The sequence below is a fragment of the Budorcas taxicolor genome, chromosome 18 (genome assembly GCF_023091745.1).
Source record: "Budorcas taxicolor isolate Tak-1 chromosome 18, Takin1.1, whole genome shotgun sequence".
NCBI classification, from domain to species: Eukaryota; Metazoa; Chordata; class Mammalia; order Artiodactyla; family Bovidae; genus Budorcas; species Budorcas taxicolor.
In genome coordinates, this window is record NC_068927.1 from 9456496 (window position 1) to 9474261 (window position 17766).

Sequence of the window (17766 nt, forward strand, 5' to 3'; positions counted from 1 at the left end):
TAAAAACTGGCGCATCAGTCACTTTTAGTGAAAATCCTTCAATGATCATCACTAAATCACATGTCCTTTTATAATAACACTTTAAAACATAGTACCTATCTTGATCCACAAAGGATTTGGTGTTAAAACAACATATGTTACAATTATGATAGAATTAAAAGTGAGGAAATATGGGCAAATGAAGGACAGAAAAAGAAACGGATAAATAAAAACTAGAGGTAAGATTACCATTGGGCTTCCCTGGTGGCTCAGTGGTAAAGCATCTGCCTGCAATGCAGGAGACCTGGGTTTGATCCCTGGGTCGGGAAGATCCCCTGGAGAAGGAAATGGCAACCCACTGCAGTATTTGTTCCTGGAGAATTCCATGGACAGAGAAGCCTGGCGGGCTGTAGTCCATGGGGTCACAAAGTTAGACACAACTGAGCAACTAACACTAACTAACTAACCCAAGCAGTCGGACTTGAGTCTGCCCTCTTGCACACCGAGCTGGAAGAAAGAAAAGCCTTATGGATGCTGTCTCACACGTAGGGGTTTTTTGGCACACAATACTTTAAAATCAGAATTAGTTACTCCGGTGGGCAAAACAGTACCCTTCTCAAAGATGTCCACATCCTAGTCCCTGGAATATGTAAACCTGTTACTTTGCAGGTGGGGGAGTTATCCGAGGTTTCCTGGAAGGACCCAATGTAATCACTAGGTCCTCAAAAGTGGGAAAAGGGATAGAAGAGAGCAGAGGGAGATGTGAGTACTGAAGAAATCAGAGTGATGTGAAGAGGGCGCGACTCACCATAAATGACTTGAGAAGCTGGACAAAGCAAGTAAACAAGATTCTTCCATAGAGCCTCCAGAAAAAGCAGCCAGGCCCACACCTTGATCCTGATGTAGTAGACTTATTTCAGACTTCTGACCTCCAGAACTGTGAGTAACAAATTTTCAGGTCACCAGGCGTGTGGTAGCTCGTTACTGCAGCAGTAGAAAACAAGCAGAGCTGCTAATATATTAAAAAGTTGGGAGTTTTCACATAAAAACCTTGAAAAATAAACATGGCAATACCAAAGACTGGTAGCCCCTGCTCTGGTTAGGCTAGATCTGATTTCCCTGGGGTCCTCACCCCTCCCTTTTAGGTACGCCTGGCCTCCTACACTCATTTACTTGACCTATCTGGTCCCTCTTCCTACTTCGTTTCTGGAACCCTGCCCTGAGCTACACTGTCTCCCAAATAGTAATCAGATTTCACCAGTTAAAATACAGGCAAGTAAATCTACCCTCTCTAAAATAATTAACTGTCAATTATAACAGTTCTTTTGTTTGTATAATGTGTCCCAGGCTAGTTACTTGCCTCTCTGCAGATGAGGAAGAACTTATAGTAGGTAACCGCGAGGTCTGTTTTGAGGACAAAATGAGATACTGGATGAAAAGTGCATTCCGCAGTGTCCGGTAAACAAATCATTGTAATTAACAAGGTTCGGCCTCTGCTGCTCTTGAACACTTGGTTTATTTCTAATCTTTGGGAAGTAACGTTCCCGAAAGCAGTGTTTTTTCTTGTATCCAACTTTTCCCCGAGGTTCAGATTTCTAGGAAGGCGAATGAGGCTCAGAGGGACCTACACGTCCTACCTGTTCCCAGGAACCCCTGTGAAGTTTTACACCCCGCCCGCCTCACCTGGCGGCGCTCCGCCGCAGACGCGCCCTCCGCCTCCGGCAGGGGGCGCCGCCGCCGCCGCCGCCGCCGGGCCCCGCCGGATGCTAATAAGGCCCCGCCCCCTGCCGGAAGTCGCTGCGGCGGGAGGCGGGGCCGGCTGGCTTGGTCCGGCCGCGGCGCGAGAGCCATGGCGGCTTCTGAGGCGGCGGCGGCGGATCCCGCGGCTCTCGCCTCGGGCGCCCCGGCCGTCCCGGCGGCCGCGAGGGGAGCCGCCGCCGCCTCGGGCCCGTGGGTGCCCCCCGGGCGGCTGAGAGGCAGCCGGCCGCGCCCGCCGCCGGCGAGGCAGCAGCCCGCGGGTTCGGCGCCGCCGGCCCGGGAGCTCATCCAGCCGTCGGTGAGCGAGCTGTCCCGGGCCGTGCGGACCAACATCCTGTGCACGGTGCGCGGCTGCGGCAAGATCCTGCCCAACAGCCCCGCGCTCAACATGCACCTGGTCAAGAGCCACCGCCTGCAGGTGAGCCCGCCGCGGGCCGCGCCTCCCGGGGCCTGGCGCCACCGAGCGTCTGACGCGGGCGGCGAGGGCCGCGGACGCGACCGCGCCGGGGTCCGGCCGGCGGCGGGGGTGGCGGCCGCCGCGGCCCTCAGAGCGGGCCGGACCGCCGAGGGGCCTCCCGCAGGGAGAGTGGAAGCCCGGACGCAGGAGGGCACGGCGGGGGGAAAGCCCTGTGTCACGCGTCAGGCTGCGGGCTCCGACCCGCGGGACCACCGGCGCGCACGCGGCGGCGGCCCGGGCGTTTCTCACGGTCGTGTCGTGAGCTCTCAGGGCACCTCCGTCCTGTTGCAGAGAAACCGGTGACGCTGCCCGCGTAGTGCTGGGCTTTAAACGCGGGCTCAGCTCTCTGCCGGCTCTCTTTGCACCACACCCACAAGCACCTCTTTCGGGCCTTTGGGTGCTGCCCAGTCATTAGCAGGGAGCTACAGATTTGGCAACAAGTTCCACCGCTTTGGTAATATCAGCTTGGCTCAGGAATGAGAGCTAAGGGAAGTCTCCCCCGAGGATCTTAAGAGGGGACTTTATATATAATCACAGGACAATAATCCTGAACGTTCATTCCACATTACATAAAATGGGGAGGTGATTCTTTTTTCAACCCGAAGTGCACGTCTGTGGAAAGCTTATTAAAAACCCAGAGGTCCAGCCCCACCCAATACCACTTAAATAATAATTTCTCAATCACTACAATAGGACATTTCCTTCCACCACTTCTTAAAGTCTTTCTAAGCCAACAGTGGCTAAGAACGTAATTTTAAAGTGTGTGTCATTGAAAGCTGCATTGTGAGTATGTAGCTTTTGGTGGTCTGACTTGATTGAGGAGCAAGTTTAAATCACCTAGTCTCTTGCATGGTATGTCTGCCCTTCAGGTAAAGCTTCCTCAGGAATGTTGTTAGAATCAGACTTCTGATAAGAATTTAACAGAAAGCTTGAGCTTGTCGTCTGTAGTAGGGCAGATATGATGACCATGAAGGGCTGTCCACTTCCAGCTCCAGCTAATTAGAGAGGCAACAGTGTTCTTAGGAAGATGAGGGAGCCCAATCAGGGAATGTACTGTGGAGGTAAGCTGAGGTGGGTCTGTAATTTTCCCTGTAGGTGGAACTGCAATTTTCCATGATAGTTCTGGGTTGCTTCCACACACAAGTGCAGTAACTCTGGGAATGGTCGTTCTCCTGTTTCCTCCTTCATACTAAATTTTAATTAAACACTTCCCTTCCTTAAGCATATTTTAACTTGAGTGGATGAACTATATATTTGTAGGAATTCTGCAGTCTAATTCCTGTGTTCTCTTTAGCTCATATGTAACAGCCATCACCCACCTTCAGATTATCCCATCACTGATTACTAAGGTAGACATTACATCTCTAAGCACAACGGAAGTGGCCAGTCTGATGAGGACTGTCTTTACCTTGTTGTCCTGAACGTCGTTCTGGCAAGCACTTTTTAACACTTTATATTGTTGTTTTTTGTGGAACTGCTGTCAGGAGCTATATCTGTCCAGACCTTGTGAAGAATCCATTAAGCAAAAGATAACATTTATCAATACTTCTCAGGATTGGTTTGATAGTATACAATTGTTCATTCCCTTTGTCATGTCTGACTTTTTGCAACCCCATGAACTGCAGCGCTCCAGGCTTCACTGTCCTTCGCTCTCTCCGAGTTTGCTCAAACTCATGTCCATTGAGTCAGCGATACCATTCAGCCATCTCTTCCTGTGTCATCCCCTTCTCCTCTAGCCCTCAATCTTACCCAGCATCAAGGTCTTTTCCAATTAGTTGGCTCCTTGCATCAGATGGCTAAAGTACTGAAACTTCAGCTTCAGCACCAGCCCTTCCAATGATTATTCAGGATTGATTTCCTTTTGGATTGATTGGTTCAATCTCCTTGTGTGCAAGGGACTCTCAAGTCTTCTTCAACACTGCAGTTCAAAAGCATCAATTCTTCGGCGCTCAGCCTTCTTTATGGACCAACTCTCACATCCATACATGACTACTGGAGAAACCATTGCCTTGACTAGACGGACCTTTGTTGGCAAAGTAATGTCTCTGCTTTTTAATATGCTGTCTAGCTTGGTCATAACTTTTCTCGCAAGGAGTAAGCGTCTTAATTTCATGGCTGCAGTCACCATCTGCAGTGATTTTGGAGCCCAAGAAAATGAAATCTGACACTGTTTCCATTGTTTCCCCATCTGTTTGCCATGAAGTGATGGGATTGGATGCCATCCATGATCTTCATTTTTTGAATGTTGAGTTTTAAGCTAACTTTTTCACTCTCCTCTTTCACCTTCATCAAGAGGCTCTTTAGTTCCTCTTCACTTTCTGCCATAAGGGTGGTGTCATCTGCATATCTGAGGTTGTTGATATTTCTCCCAGCAGTCTTGATTCTAGCTTGTGATTCATCCAGCCCAGCATTTCTCATGATGTTCTCTGCATGTAAGTTAAATAAGCAGGGTAACAATATGTAGCCTTGACGTACTCCTTTCCCAATTTGGAACTGGGCCATTGTTCCATGTCTGGTTCTAACTGTTGCTTCTTGTCCTGCATGCAGGTTTCTCAGGAGGCAGGTAATGTGGTCTGGTATTCCCATCTCATTAAGAATATTCCACAGTTTGTTGTAACCCATACAGTCAAAGGCTTTAGTGTAGTCAGTGAAGCAGAAGTAGATTTTTTTTTTTAATTCCCTTGTCTTTACTATGACAGCGTATGTTGGCAGTTTGATTCCTGATTCCTCTGCCTTTTCTAAATCCAGCTTGTTCACCTGAAGTTCTCAGTTCATGTACTGCTGAAGCCTAGCTTGAATAAGTTTATTTCTAATTGTGTTTTTAAAATATATAAAGTTCAGGAATTCTGAAGCATACAGTAGACTAAGAAGAAGGAATATGTTTGAGGCAAGGGCAGATTTTGACAGTCAGGTCTTTACTTGAACTTTAGCCCAGCTGAGTATCAGTAGTCTCTCCTGCTTAGAATCTGTGTGAAGCCATTTTTCCAGTTCTAGTCATTTCTCAGATTTCTCTTGTCTGAAGACAGCACAGTGCCTTCAAAATCTCTTTCTGAACTGAAAATTGAACAACCCCAAAATGGACTCTCCTGAGTTGCCTTCCTAGGTCACTAGAGAGACCTGTTTCAGGGGAAATTTGAGAAACCTCACCCTGAACCATCGTTGTTTTTTTCTTGTCAGACAGGCTCACTTTGCTTCCTTGTTCTGTCTTTCTAACCATGTGGCCCCTGAACATGTGCTGTCTTGGTGTTTTTTAAAATAAAGGTGGCCTATGTGACAAAACAGCCATATCTGCACAGTGTTGCCCAGCGTGGTGAATCTGCACTGAGTCGGGAGCCAAAGAAGCAGGCTCCTGAGTCCAAACACTACTCCTGACACGATGTTCTCCAAGTGTTGGGTGGGTAGGGGATAGAGGCCTAAGGAGAAGGGCTGAAGGGGAGCTCCCTGTGGCCTTGAAAGGGTTCTGTGTTGGACCAGAGACTCCAGTGTGCTCCTCCTGGCCCTGAAGCCTGAGTATGTCCACTTGGAGATATGCATAGTATTCCATGGAGATTTTCCCTTTAATCTGTTGATTACAGCTACTTACATAATTCTAGTTTCTTTCCTAGTTTTCTTTTTTCTTTCCTGTAGTTTTTTTCTTTCCTAGTTTGTTTTTTTCTCCTGGATTATGATAATCTTTTCTTCCCTTCCCCATTGGTTGATGTGATGTTCTCATTTTATTCTAATCTTTCCTCAGAAGGTATCCTGCCCTCACTCAAATATTCCCTTAGGATTAATAAGTTCCTCTGAATGATGATGGATAAAGTGGAGATAAGGGTTGTAAGTTGCAAGGTCCATGATACCTCGTAATTTTATGTGGGTTCCTGGTGATTCGGGGGAAAAGAAGAGTAGGAGTAGATGAGCATTTCTTGATTCTTTTATCCCTCGTGTTTGAAAATAGTGAAAGGGACAGGAGGACCATTAAAGAACATCTTACCCAGCAACACACATTTTTAGAGCATGGCATAGTGGATTTTATGGTATGTTCAGTCCATGGGTTTGTTTTTAATGATTTTCCAGCAATTTTTTCTTTTTCTTCTTCAAGGAAAGGTTCCAAGTTGCTCCATAGATCATATTGTACAAAGATGTCTAATTTTAAATATATAATAACAGAGCAAGCTACTTTTCTTCCTGGGGATATTTCTATGAATGCAAAGAGGTGCTTGAGAAGCTACAGTGCCTTTTTTCCCCCCAAACAGTTCCCACAGTTCTTTGCTTTTATCCTCTCTTCTTCAGCAGGGTCCTTTCTCTTGCTTTGCTTTTTTTTCTCTTTGTTTACTTTTCTCCATCTTGTTTTTTATTGTTTCCTCTCATAAGTTCTTTTTCAAATTCTTTTATTTAAAAGATTTTATAAACAGATACCCAAAAAAGTACACAAAACATGAAGTATTCTCTGTACATTTTTTTCAGTTATGCACAGAAGGTAAAGTTAAAAAAAAAAAGTCTGCTAAGTTTTATTGTAAAATGTATATAGCACTTAAGAACGAAAATACCACTTTTTACTGCAGTTCATGTTTTACTGTGCCATCACCATTTCTTCTCTCCCCTGTTCTCATCTCAGAGCTTATTGTCTCTAAACAGGGTTGGGAAGAAGGTCAGGAACTGGGTAGAGAGGTGGTGTGGGGATGGGCCGAGGAATTGGCCCTAAGAATGCGGGAAAGTGAACCACGCCAGGTTGTTGCTGCACCTGTAATGACAACAGCAAGATGTTGGCATCGGCATGGCTGCCTTTAGCGGCTCATCCTGGCATGTGATACAGCTTTAACTTAGGTGACCATAAACATCTACTCTTGAAAAGATTCCTAAGTGCAACAAATACATATATTCCTCCTCTTGAAAACATTTGGGGAATGTTAAGGAGTTCCATTAGCTATAACAGAGAAATAACAGAAAAGAAGTGTAGTTTGAAGCTGTTTAGTACAGGACTGTGGATGTCCCAGTGGCTAGAAGAATTTGGAGTGCCCTCGAATATGTTTGAGTGAGGTAATGTTATAATCAGAGCTATATTTTAGAAAGGTGAATCTGGCAACATGTGAATGAAAAGAAAAGTGAAGGTTTAGAAATTAGGCTAGTGACAAAGTCCAAACAGTCGGCATACTTGAACTATTGATGGTAGCAGTGAAAAAGGAAAGACGAGGAGGTGGCAGGAGACATTATAAAAGAATAGCTAGCAAAACTTGGAAGCAACCAAGATGTCCTTCAGAAGGTGAATCAGTAAGTAACAGTGATACATGCAGACGGTGGAGTATCAGCCCTAAAGAGAAATGAGTGGTCAGTCAGTGGTTGTCAGTGCTTACAGGGAAAGGTGTCATGAATAGGCGGAGCACAGATTTTTAGGGAAGTGAATACACTCTGTATGATATAATAATGGATAACTGTCATTATCATTCAGCAAAACCCATAGAATGTGCAGCACCAATAGTGGATTCTAATATAATCTAGAGACTGGGTCATAATGATGTGTCAGTGTAGTTTCATCAGTTGTAAACAAATGCACCATTCTGCTGAGAGATGTTAATAGTGAAACAGGCTATATTGGAGTGGGTTGGGGGGCTGCATATAGTGTATGGGGACTCTGTACTTTCCACTCAGTTTTGCTATGGAATAAAACTCTTAAAAATAAATTTTGTTAATTTTTTAAAAAGGGAAGTGAACAGGTATATGAGAACATGCATGATAGGGAGTTTGAAAAGGGGTAATAAAAGGATTGCTAAGCAAATTGAGGATGTTTTAGAAATGAGCATGAATTTTGTGGTGACCCCGTAAGCAAAGTTTTATAGAACATTTGACAGGCTAAAACACAGAAGAGGGCCGTCTCCTTGGTATATAACTAAGAAGAATTTAGTAATGGTCAAGAGAATTAATGCTTATAGGGTCTTTCTTAATATCTTGTCCACATTTCATTTTTTCTTGCATATTATACACTAGAAGGAAGTTAATATAAGTTTGAGAAGTATTTCCTTTAAAAAAGATAAATTGGTGAATGGGATGAGTTTGATGACAGTGTTATTGTCATTTGAGCCTAGCAGATGTCCTTGTTTTAACAAAAGCAGCATTCCAATCAGACTTTCACAAGTATAATATTTTCTTTAAGATGAGTCCATAGGTTTTCTTTTTTAAATCGAAGTATAGTTGATTTACAATGTTATGTTCACAGCAAAGTGATTCAGTTTTACATTATATACTTTCTTTTTCATATTTTTCTCTGTTATGGTTTGTCACTGGGTCTTGAATATAGTTCCCTGTAGTATGCAGTAGAACCTTGTTGTCTGTATATTCTATATATAGTAGTTAGGATCTGCTAACCCCGGACTCTTGGTCTATCCCTCCCCCAGCACCCCTCCTCCTTGGCTACCACGAGTCTGTTCTCTATACCTATGAGTCCACTTCTGTTTCATGGATAAATTATTTTGTGTCACATTTCAGATCTCACATGTAAGTGATATCATGTGGTAGCTGTCTTTCTCTTTTTGACTTAAACTTCACTTACATGACCATTGCGAGTTCCAGCCGTGTTGCTGCCAGTGGCATCGTTTCGTTCTTTCTTATGGCTGAGCTGCACTCTGTTGTATATACATACGTCACATCATCGTTGTGCATTCATCTGTTGCTGGACATTTGGGTTGTTTCCATGTCTTGGCTATTGTGAATAGTGCTGTTACGAATATAACGGTGCATGTATCTTTTTGAATTGTAGTTTTATCTGGATATATGCCCAGGAGTGGGATTGCTGGATCATATGGCAGTTCTATTTTTAGTTTTCTGAGGAACCTCATACTGTTTTCCATAGTGGCTGCACCAACTTACATTCCCAGCAACAGTGTAGGAGGGTTCCCTTTTCTCCACGCCTCTTCAGGGTTTCGTATTTGTAGACTTTAATGATGGCCATTCTGACTGATGTGAAGTGGTAGCTCACTGTAGTTTTGATTAGCATTTCTCTAATAATTAGCGATGTTGAGTAATGTTTCATGTGCTTGTTGGCCATATGTATGTCTTCTTTGAAGAAATGTCTATTTAGTTCTTCCACCTGTTTTTTGAATGGGTCGTTTGTTTTTTGTTGTTGAGTTATATGAGCTGTTTGTATATTTTAGAGATTAAGCCCTTCTATGTTGCATCGTTGCAAATATTTTCTCCCATTCCACAGGTTGTTTTTCCGTTTTATTATGGTTTCCTTTGCTGTGCAAAAGCATGTAAGTGTGATTCAGTCTGATCTGTTTACTTTGCTTGTATTTCTGTGCCACAAAAACAGTGTTTAATGTATAGTATGAGTGTAGATTAGCTTATTGTCACTAAGTTGGTTGGTAGAAAGCAAAAGAAGCAACAAAAATCTCCACAGCAGATAACTAGTAGCTGTAATAATGGAGTGATTATGTGATAGCCTTAGTCACTGAGTCATGTCTGACTCTTTGGGACCCATGGACTATAGCCCACCAGACTCCTTTGTCCATAGGACTTTCCAGGCAAGAATACTGGAGTGGAGGACTTCTCCTCCAGGGAATCTTCCCAACCAGGGATTGATCCTGCATTGCAGGTGGATTCTTCACCTGCTGAGCCATTGGGGGATTATGTGATAAGCACTGTTTTATAATACTGTTAACTGTAATGCTACTAACTGAGTCCTCACCACAACCCTGAAAGTGAAAGTGAAGTCGCTCAGTCGTGTCCGACTCTTTGCAACCCCGTGGACTGTAGCCCACCAGGCTCCTCCGTCCATGGGATTCTCCAGGTAAGAATACTGGAGTGGGTTGCCATTTCCTTCTCCAGGGGATCTTCCGGACCCAGGGATCAAACCCAGGTCTCCCACATTACAGGCAGACACTTTAACCTCTGAGCCACCAGTCCTCACCACAACCCTGAAGTAGGTCCTATTATCGTGCCTACTTCACAGATAAGGAAACCAAGACAGTTAAGTTTTTCAAGGTCAAAGGAAAGGAGCAATTCAAACTAAACTACAGCAGTCCATATTCCAGAATCCATGGGTTTAACCACTGCACCATGGTTCTTAAGCTCAGCTACACATTAGGATCATCTACAGAGCTTGTTAAACCAAAGGGAGTCTTAGCCACGTGGTCGTTCATTTCCTCTCTAGGTGCACACTGATGGTAGAGGAGGAGGTGGCATGTTCCAAAGGTATTGAGTCCTCTCTCATCACAGCACCTAAGGACTCAAACATCGAGGAGCTGCCGCAGCAGCTGAGGCCTCACACATGTCTGGGTGTTTCCAGGGGCCGGTAGAGGCCCTTCATCACTCCAGCCCCCACACACCTTCCTCTGGGGCCAACCGGGGGTGGCCAGTTAAGAATTAGAGTGGAGGCCATCGGTGTTTCACTCCTGAGGTCTGTGGGTTCGTCAAGGGCTATAAGATAGTACTTCAAGCTAAATTAACTCACCAGTTATTTTTAAAACCCATCAAAAAGTCAATCACATACTTAATAACAAAGGATTACTCAGATGAATTCATACATATATGAGGTGCTTACAGCAGTGCCCAGCACAGTAGTAGGCGCTGTGTTAGTGCTGGCCATTATAATGATTACTAAGTTTCAGATTAGAGCATGGTGCCTGTATTCATGCTGCCGTATAAGAGCTGTGTCAGCTCGCTTTAGCTCTGTTAGGGGGCATAGTGGTGATCAGAGAAAGTCACTGTGCTCTTTGTCAGGAAGACCTCAATCGTAGTCAAAGGAGGTTTTTTTCAGAGGCTCACCCTGACTCAGTGGGGGTGAGATAAGAAAGGAGGGAAGACTTAAGGATGACACTAAGTCTTGAGCCTGAGAAACTCTTGCAATTAAAGACATTGGGTTAAGGGCAGAGATTTTTAAATCTAGAAAGAATCTTAAAGGAATGGATAGAAGATTTTTAAACAACATAGTTGTTTTTTGTTTATGTTATTTTGAAAAATTGTAACATATATTGAGTTATAGTTTATGCGTGATAAAATTTATACATTTTAAGTGAATAATTCAGTTATTTTTAAGTAGATGCACAGTTCTGCAACCAGTGCTGCAATCCCAAACTTTAGAACATTTTCCTCGCTCTATAAAGCTCCCTTGTGCCCATCTTTAGTTGTTCCTTATTATCACCCCCAACTTGCTCTGATGGTTTTTTAAAGATCATTATTTCATTTTTCTTTTGCAGGATGGCATAGTAAATCCAACAGTAAGAAAAGATCTGAAAACTGTACCGAAATTCTACTGTTGTCCAATTGAAGGATGCCCTAGAGGCCCTGACAGACCATTTTCTCAATTTTCTCTCGTAAAACAGGTATTTTACTTGCCTTAACTAACTTACTATACTTACTATACTTAACTATACTTAACTATATACTTCTCTATACTTATACTTACTATACTTAACTATATACTTCTCTAGGGATGAAATGCAGATGTCATAAACCCAATGTATTGTAATTACTTGCCAATCATAACAAGAGAATTGAGCAGAAAGCTGCTTATAAGGACAGACACCCGAGTCTCTCACTTGGGAAAGAATGAGTGGGTGTGAGCAAAGGCTGGCTGGTTCTTGAGGGGAAGATGTCCAGAGTGGATTTGGACAGAAGACCAGGTCAGCAAAGTATGATAGATTGGGTGTGCGTCCAGATCTCTGGTGTGACTCTTTCAAGGTTAGAGGAGCAGAGGCATAGGGAGGTGTTCTCCCGAGGGAGGAAGAAACTCTAGGAAAAGAATTTCAGAAGCAGCTCCCCCAGAGAGGAGTGAGGGACCTGGTCAGTGGGGAAGGTGGTGATTCTGGACGGGAAGAAACTGAAACACTTCCCTGAGGGTTTGCTGGAGGGGTTCCTGAGAAAAGCACTCCAAGACTTGTTCTGCTTGCAGCACTTACTTGTACATTAGAATGTAGGGGTGGATACCCTGGATTGTTTCCAAAACAGTCTCAACTTTTCACAGAGATGAGGCATATATTAAACAGCAGCTTGCCTGCTTTTTCTTTTGCAGGCAAAAGAATTTGAAATTTCATTTTGCAGGCAAAATGAAAAATGAATTTTTCATTCTTTTGATTTGCACTGCTATATTTTTTCATGTAAAATCATTGTTATTTGGGGTATGTTGATGACTTTTGAAAGGTTTTGAGCAGTTGCAGATTTTCACTTTGGTCCTTTTGTGTTCTTCCTAGCACTTTATGAAAATGCATGCTGAAAAGAAGCATAAATGTAGTAAGTGCAGCAATTCGTATGGCACCGAGTGGGACTTGAAAAGACACGCAGAGGATTGCGGCAAGACCTTCCAGTGCACGTGTGGCTGTCCCTACGCCAGCCGGACCGCGTTGCAGTCCCACGTCTACCGAACTGGCCATGAGATCCCTGCAGAGCACAGGTGAGGGAGGGGTGGCGCCAGAAGCCGGAAACTCCCTGGAGCGCTGGTAGCGTGAGCAGAGAGGAGGAATGGTAGGGAAAAGGTGAGACGTGAAGAAGGGGACTTTCGGAAATGGCAGCAGTACTAGTAAATAATCCACATCTACTTGACCCAGTTGTGCTCCTTACTCATTTACCAACTCCTTTAAAAGGTCCCTTATTATTCCCAATTGAAAACTTCCTGGGCTTTTTTTTTTTTTTAAGATTTGTGTATTTATTTTTGGCTTTTCTGGGTCTTGACTGCTGCGTGGGCTTTCTCTAGTTGCAGTGAGCAGGGGCTGCTCTTGTGTGTGACGCCAGGGCTTCTCACTGTGGAGGCTTCTCTTGCTGTGGAGCACAAGCTGCAGTAGTTACGGCGCAAGCATTCAGTAGTTGCGGTGCACAGGCTTGGTTGGTCCGCCAGAGGCAGGATCTACTCGGACCAGGGATCAAATCTGTGTCACTTGCACTGGAGGTGGATTCTTGACCACTGGACCGCCAGGGAAGTCCCTGTTGAGTTTTCAATTCTTCCAAAACTTTCATCGTTTTCTATTAGAGGGATACTGGATTGTTGAAGAGTTGTTTAAATCATGAAATCGCTTCATTTGAAAGGTCAAATTTATATTTGGATTAATAGCTTCCTATTTTAGAAATGATAATCACTGCATTATATAATATGTTAGCTTCCTGATGCTTGTGGATCTAAGTTGAGTTCTAGTGCCTAGAGCTTTACCCAAAGGTGTGCTTCCTCCTTTCCTGTTTGCATGTTTCTGAACAACTGTGTAATGGGCCAGATTACAAACGGGATTTCTTTTCACTGGGCTGAATCTGACCCCTGCTGTAGATGTGAGACATAGAGCTTATAAGTGAAGATACAGTGCCAGGGTTGATGAAGAAAGCTGCAGTTTAAAACCACTTTTCTCTTTTTCACTCTGTCGTTGTTTTCAGGGACCCACCTAGTAAGAAAAGGAAAATGGAAAGCTGCCTGCGCAGCCGGAAGCTGTCCAGGAAGACCGTTGAATCACTGAGCAAGCAGCCAGTTCCCCGACCAGACGCTCCAGAGCTAGAGACTTCAGAAATAAAGCTGCTGGCTTCCTTTGAAGACTCTTGCAGCTCTAATGCCAAACAACAGACTCTTCCAGCAGCTCCAAGGTACCCTCAGAAGTTGCTTTTACCAAAGCCCAAAGTGGCTTTGGTTAAACTCCCCGTCATGCAGTTTTCTCCCGTGCCTGTCTTTGTGCCTACAGCCGACTCCTCGGCCCAGCCTGTGGTGTTGGGTGTCGACCATCAGGGCTCTGCCCCCGGTGCCGTGCACTTACTGCCCTTGTCCATTGGAACCCTGATCCTCGGCCTGGATTCGGAGACCTGCTCTCTCAAGGAGAGCCTCCCTCTTTCAAAAGTTGTAAATCCTGTTGCTGTTGAGCCGATTAGCACAGGTATTCAAGTGAACTTGGGTAAAAGCCCATTTAGCCCGTTACAAGAACTGGGGAACACATGTCAGAAGAATAGCATTTCTTCCATCAATGTGCAGACAGACCTGTCCTACACCACACCACAGTTCATGCCGTCTGCACAGTGGGCCAGCCCTGACTCCTCTGTGTCATCCTGTTCGCAAACTGATTTGACATTTGGTTCCCAGGTTTCCCTTCCCATTAGTGTTCAAACTCAGACTTTTTTGCCCAGTTCTAAGGTAACCTCATCCATCGCTGCTCAGACTGATGCATTTACAGATGCCAGTTTCCAGCCAGGTGGGATCTCCAGAGAAACTCAGACCAGCGGAATGCAAAGTCCAGCAGATGACCGAGTACAGATGGACCAAGCTGTAATGTGTGGAAACATTTTTGAAAGTGTCCATTCATCATATGGTGTGTCTACAGACAGTATTATAAGCAGCAGCTTAGTAGCAGAGACTGTAACTCATGACTTGTTACCTCAGAACCACGCTAAAACTTTAACTCAAGATATTGAGAAATCCACACCAATTATAAACTTCAGTGCACCAAACAGTATACTTTCGTCACAGAACACAACAGATAATCAGACCCAAACCATGGATTTACTAAGTGATCTAGAAAACATCTTGTCAAGTAACCTACCTGGCCAGACGCTGGGCAGTCGTAGTCTTTTGTCTGACACAAACACTGGACCTGACACCCAGCTCCCATCTGGCCCAACCCAGAATCCTGCGATTGATTTTGATATTGAAGAGTTCTTTTCAGCCTCAAATATACAGACACAAACCGAGGAGAGTGAGCTTAGCACCATGACCACTGAGCCAGTCTTGGAGTCGCTGGACATAGAAACCCAAACTGACTTCTTCCTTGCAGACCCTTCTGCCCAGGCCTACAGTTGTAGGGGAAATTCTAGCTTCTTAGGCCTTGAGATGTTTGACACGCAGACACAGACAGACCTGAACTTCTTTTTAGATAGTAGCCCTCGTCTGCCCCTGGGAAGTATCCTGAAACACTCCAGCTTTTCTATGAGTACTGATTCATCTGACACAGAGACCCAGACTGACGGAATCTCCACTGCTAAAAACCTGCCTGCCCTAGAAAGCAAAGTTCAGTTGAACAGTGCCGAAACACAGACCATGAACTCTGGCTTCGAAACTTTGGGGAGCTTATTCTTCACCAGCAATGAAACTCAGACAGCAATGGATGACTTTCTTCTGGCTGATCTGGCCTGGAACACGATGGAGTCTCAGTTCAGCTCTGTTGAAACCCAAACGTGTGCAGAACTACACCCAGTCTCCAACTTCTGAAAGCGGAGTCCACATCGGGGATGGATTCACAGTTCCCTTCTGGATTTAGAAGGTGAAGAACAGGGACAACAGTATTAACTCTACTGAATGTAGTCGACGATACAGTTACTTCGATTCTTTGAGGTTCTTTGCCTTTTTGTACCTGTAAACATGAAGTTTGTGTAAAAATTTTTGAGTGTATTATAAAGTGTAAGATGTTGATCTGAACATGATTGTTTTTGTGTTACCAACATTTGCCCTTTCAGTGTAGTCTTCCCTTTTTTAAAAAAAAATGTATTTCACACCTTTAAAACCCATCTTGCCATTTAGCTGAAGCCAAGCTCACCAGGACTTAGGGTACAAACTTCAGATCTTCAAAACATTTTCGTCAAAGCATGACTGACTTAAATTGCACCTAAAATACTCTTGCCAGTGCTTGTTAAGAGAGTCCTGTTCCCTGATAACGTGTAAAGAAGTCTGATGCTGCACCGTCAGATTTAAACAACAACAGCTTTGCCTGCTTTGACATCTTAGTCTTCCCTAATTTGAAGACACAAAGGAAAACTACTGTTGTCTTTAGCTTCTGAGACAATTTGCATATAGCCAATGCCATCCCTCTACGTGAACTGTTACTGGTAGGAACATAAGTGTGTAGTACTTTGCTCACAAGACATGTTGCTGTACAATTATTGCTTAAAGTGGTAGCGGCAAGCACTTAGTGTAAATAGTGATCCTTTCAGTCTCAGTGACAGTAAGTCATCCTGACTATGGAAATGCTGGGCTGTAGAATCACGCGTTAGCTCATCCTGGAGTGTGTCCTACAAGCCATCCCTCCTGCACCCTACCAAAGGCCAGGGTGGTGCTCCAGAGCTGCTCCTGAAGGTGCACCCCACCCGCTGAGTCTGAGTTTTGTCGCTCTAAATGTTAAAAAACAATAAAAATAGTAATGTAAGAAGAAAAGGATATTCCCTGTTACATTTCAACACTTTTCATAAGCTTGCTAGGGCAAGAGTGCAATCAACAACTATAGTAAAGTGAATCTTCTTTTCATCCACCTCATTTTCTTCCTTGAATGAGGAAACACACTGGTCTAGCAAGAATAGTGTTTGTGCCTTGAGGATGGCAATTCTAGAAGAGGTCCGTCTAAAATACGGCATTCTGCATTATGTTGCTTTGTTTGTTTAGAGAGGGTAATGCTGAACGGTCTTCAAAGAAAATGAAGTGAAGATCCAGCACTTCAAGAACATAGTATGTTTTGAGATGGCTGAGCAGTCAGGTACACTTGTAGGGTTTTTTGTATTTAGAAGATCCTGAGTTCTTGATTGTTGGCCAGCTTTCAGGCAAGTAAAAATCAGTGCAGTCTGTATATTTTCCTAAGTTTACCCCAAAAAATGCTCTATTCCTTATGTGGCACATGCTTGATGCTGCTGAAGACTAAACCCTCAAAATACAACCTAAGGAAGGAACTAATAATTCATTAGAGAAAATCATTGGTGTTGCTACTAATTCCTATCCCATAGAAGAATTGGTGGTAATGGATAAATAACATGTCCTGGGCAGATGAACTCAACCTGGTAGATAAAAGTTTGCTTGGGTCACAGTTGCCTATGAATGTGGGTTTCAAAACAAACATAAAGCCTTAACTTAGTATTTCATTATGTTTTAGAATCATCACTGCCTTAACGTTTCAAACATCTATTTCAGTTCTCCTAGTAAGAAGTGCATGTTTGTTCTGGCTTTTTGTAAATATATATGCAGTGATCTATGGCTTTAAAAAAAAAAATCTGTGTGTCTGTGACAGTGTTTGTTAATTCAGCCAACGGAATTATTTACAGAAAATTGAGCATGTAATAGTTCATGTACCAGTAAGAACTGTCCCCCACCCTGAACCTTAGTTAGTTCCCTGAATTGTTCTAAGATTATTTGTAAAAGCTGAAAACTCAGTGATTAAAGAGAAGTGAGAATTCTACCTTTTGTGTGAATTCTTCAACATACTCATAATGTGACTTTGTTGCCTTTACTCTTCACAAATTCTTCCTCTGAAAGTCACATGATGAAATGACTGTGCCTAGTTATTTCCATTATCTTTGTTCATGAAAATATGCTAACAGTTTTCCCAGTAGAAAGGAAAAAGACATTCTATTACCAAAGCTGCTATTTTGATGTAAAGTTTTTATTTTGATAAAAACTACCATAAGTTTTTGGAAAATTTTTTCAAAGTAAATTACCCATTTTTTTTTTCATCCAAATGTCACCATTTCATAATGGGGTGTCTTTTATCTTTGTAAGTAATGTGGTTCCAGCTTAAGAGCAAATATGCAAGGGTAAGGCTATGAGTAGTTCTTTGCTCAGTCACTAACTGTAGGAAAGCCAAATCAGTGTGTTCGATTCCTTTGAGATAAAGGGAAATAAAAGAAGAAATTTTTTATAGGCTTACCTGAAAGATGCAAAG

General features: G+C 43.6%; 1 protein-coding gene across 1 annotated transcript; it reads left to right on the forward strand.

The window, feature by feature from the left end:
- The first annotated feature begins 1828 nt into the window (after positions 1-1828).
- On the forward strand, positions 1829-17283 carry ATMIN (ATM interactor). Its single transcript, XM_052655558.1, has 4 exons — positions 1829-2155; positions 11365-11490; positions 12358-12557; positions 13523-17283. Exons 1-4 carry the CDS (start codon positions 1829-1831, stop codon positions 15333-15335), a joined length of 2466 nt encoding a protein of 821 aa, XP_052511518.1. The 3' UTR covers positions 15336-17283.
- Positions 17284-17766: the final 483 nt, after the last annotated feature.

Coding starts and splice junctions, on each gene's coding strand:
- ATMIN (XM_052655558.1), top strand. CDS start 1,829: ATGGCGGCTTCTGAGGCGGCGGCGGCGGATCCCGCGGCTCTCGCCTCG. Junction 2,156..11,364: donor TCAAGAGCCACCGCCTGCAG/GTGAGCCCGCCG, acceptor TTTCTTTTGCAG/GATGGCATAGTAAATCCAAC. Junction 11,491..12,357: donor AATTTTCTCTCGTAAAACAG/GTATTTTACTTG, acceptor TGTTCTTCCTAG/CACTTTATGAAAATGCATGC.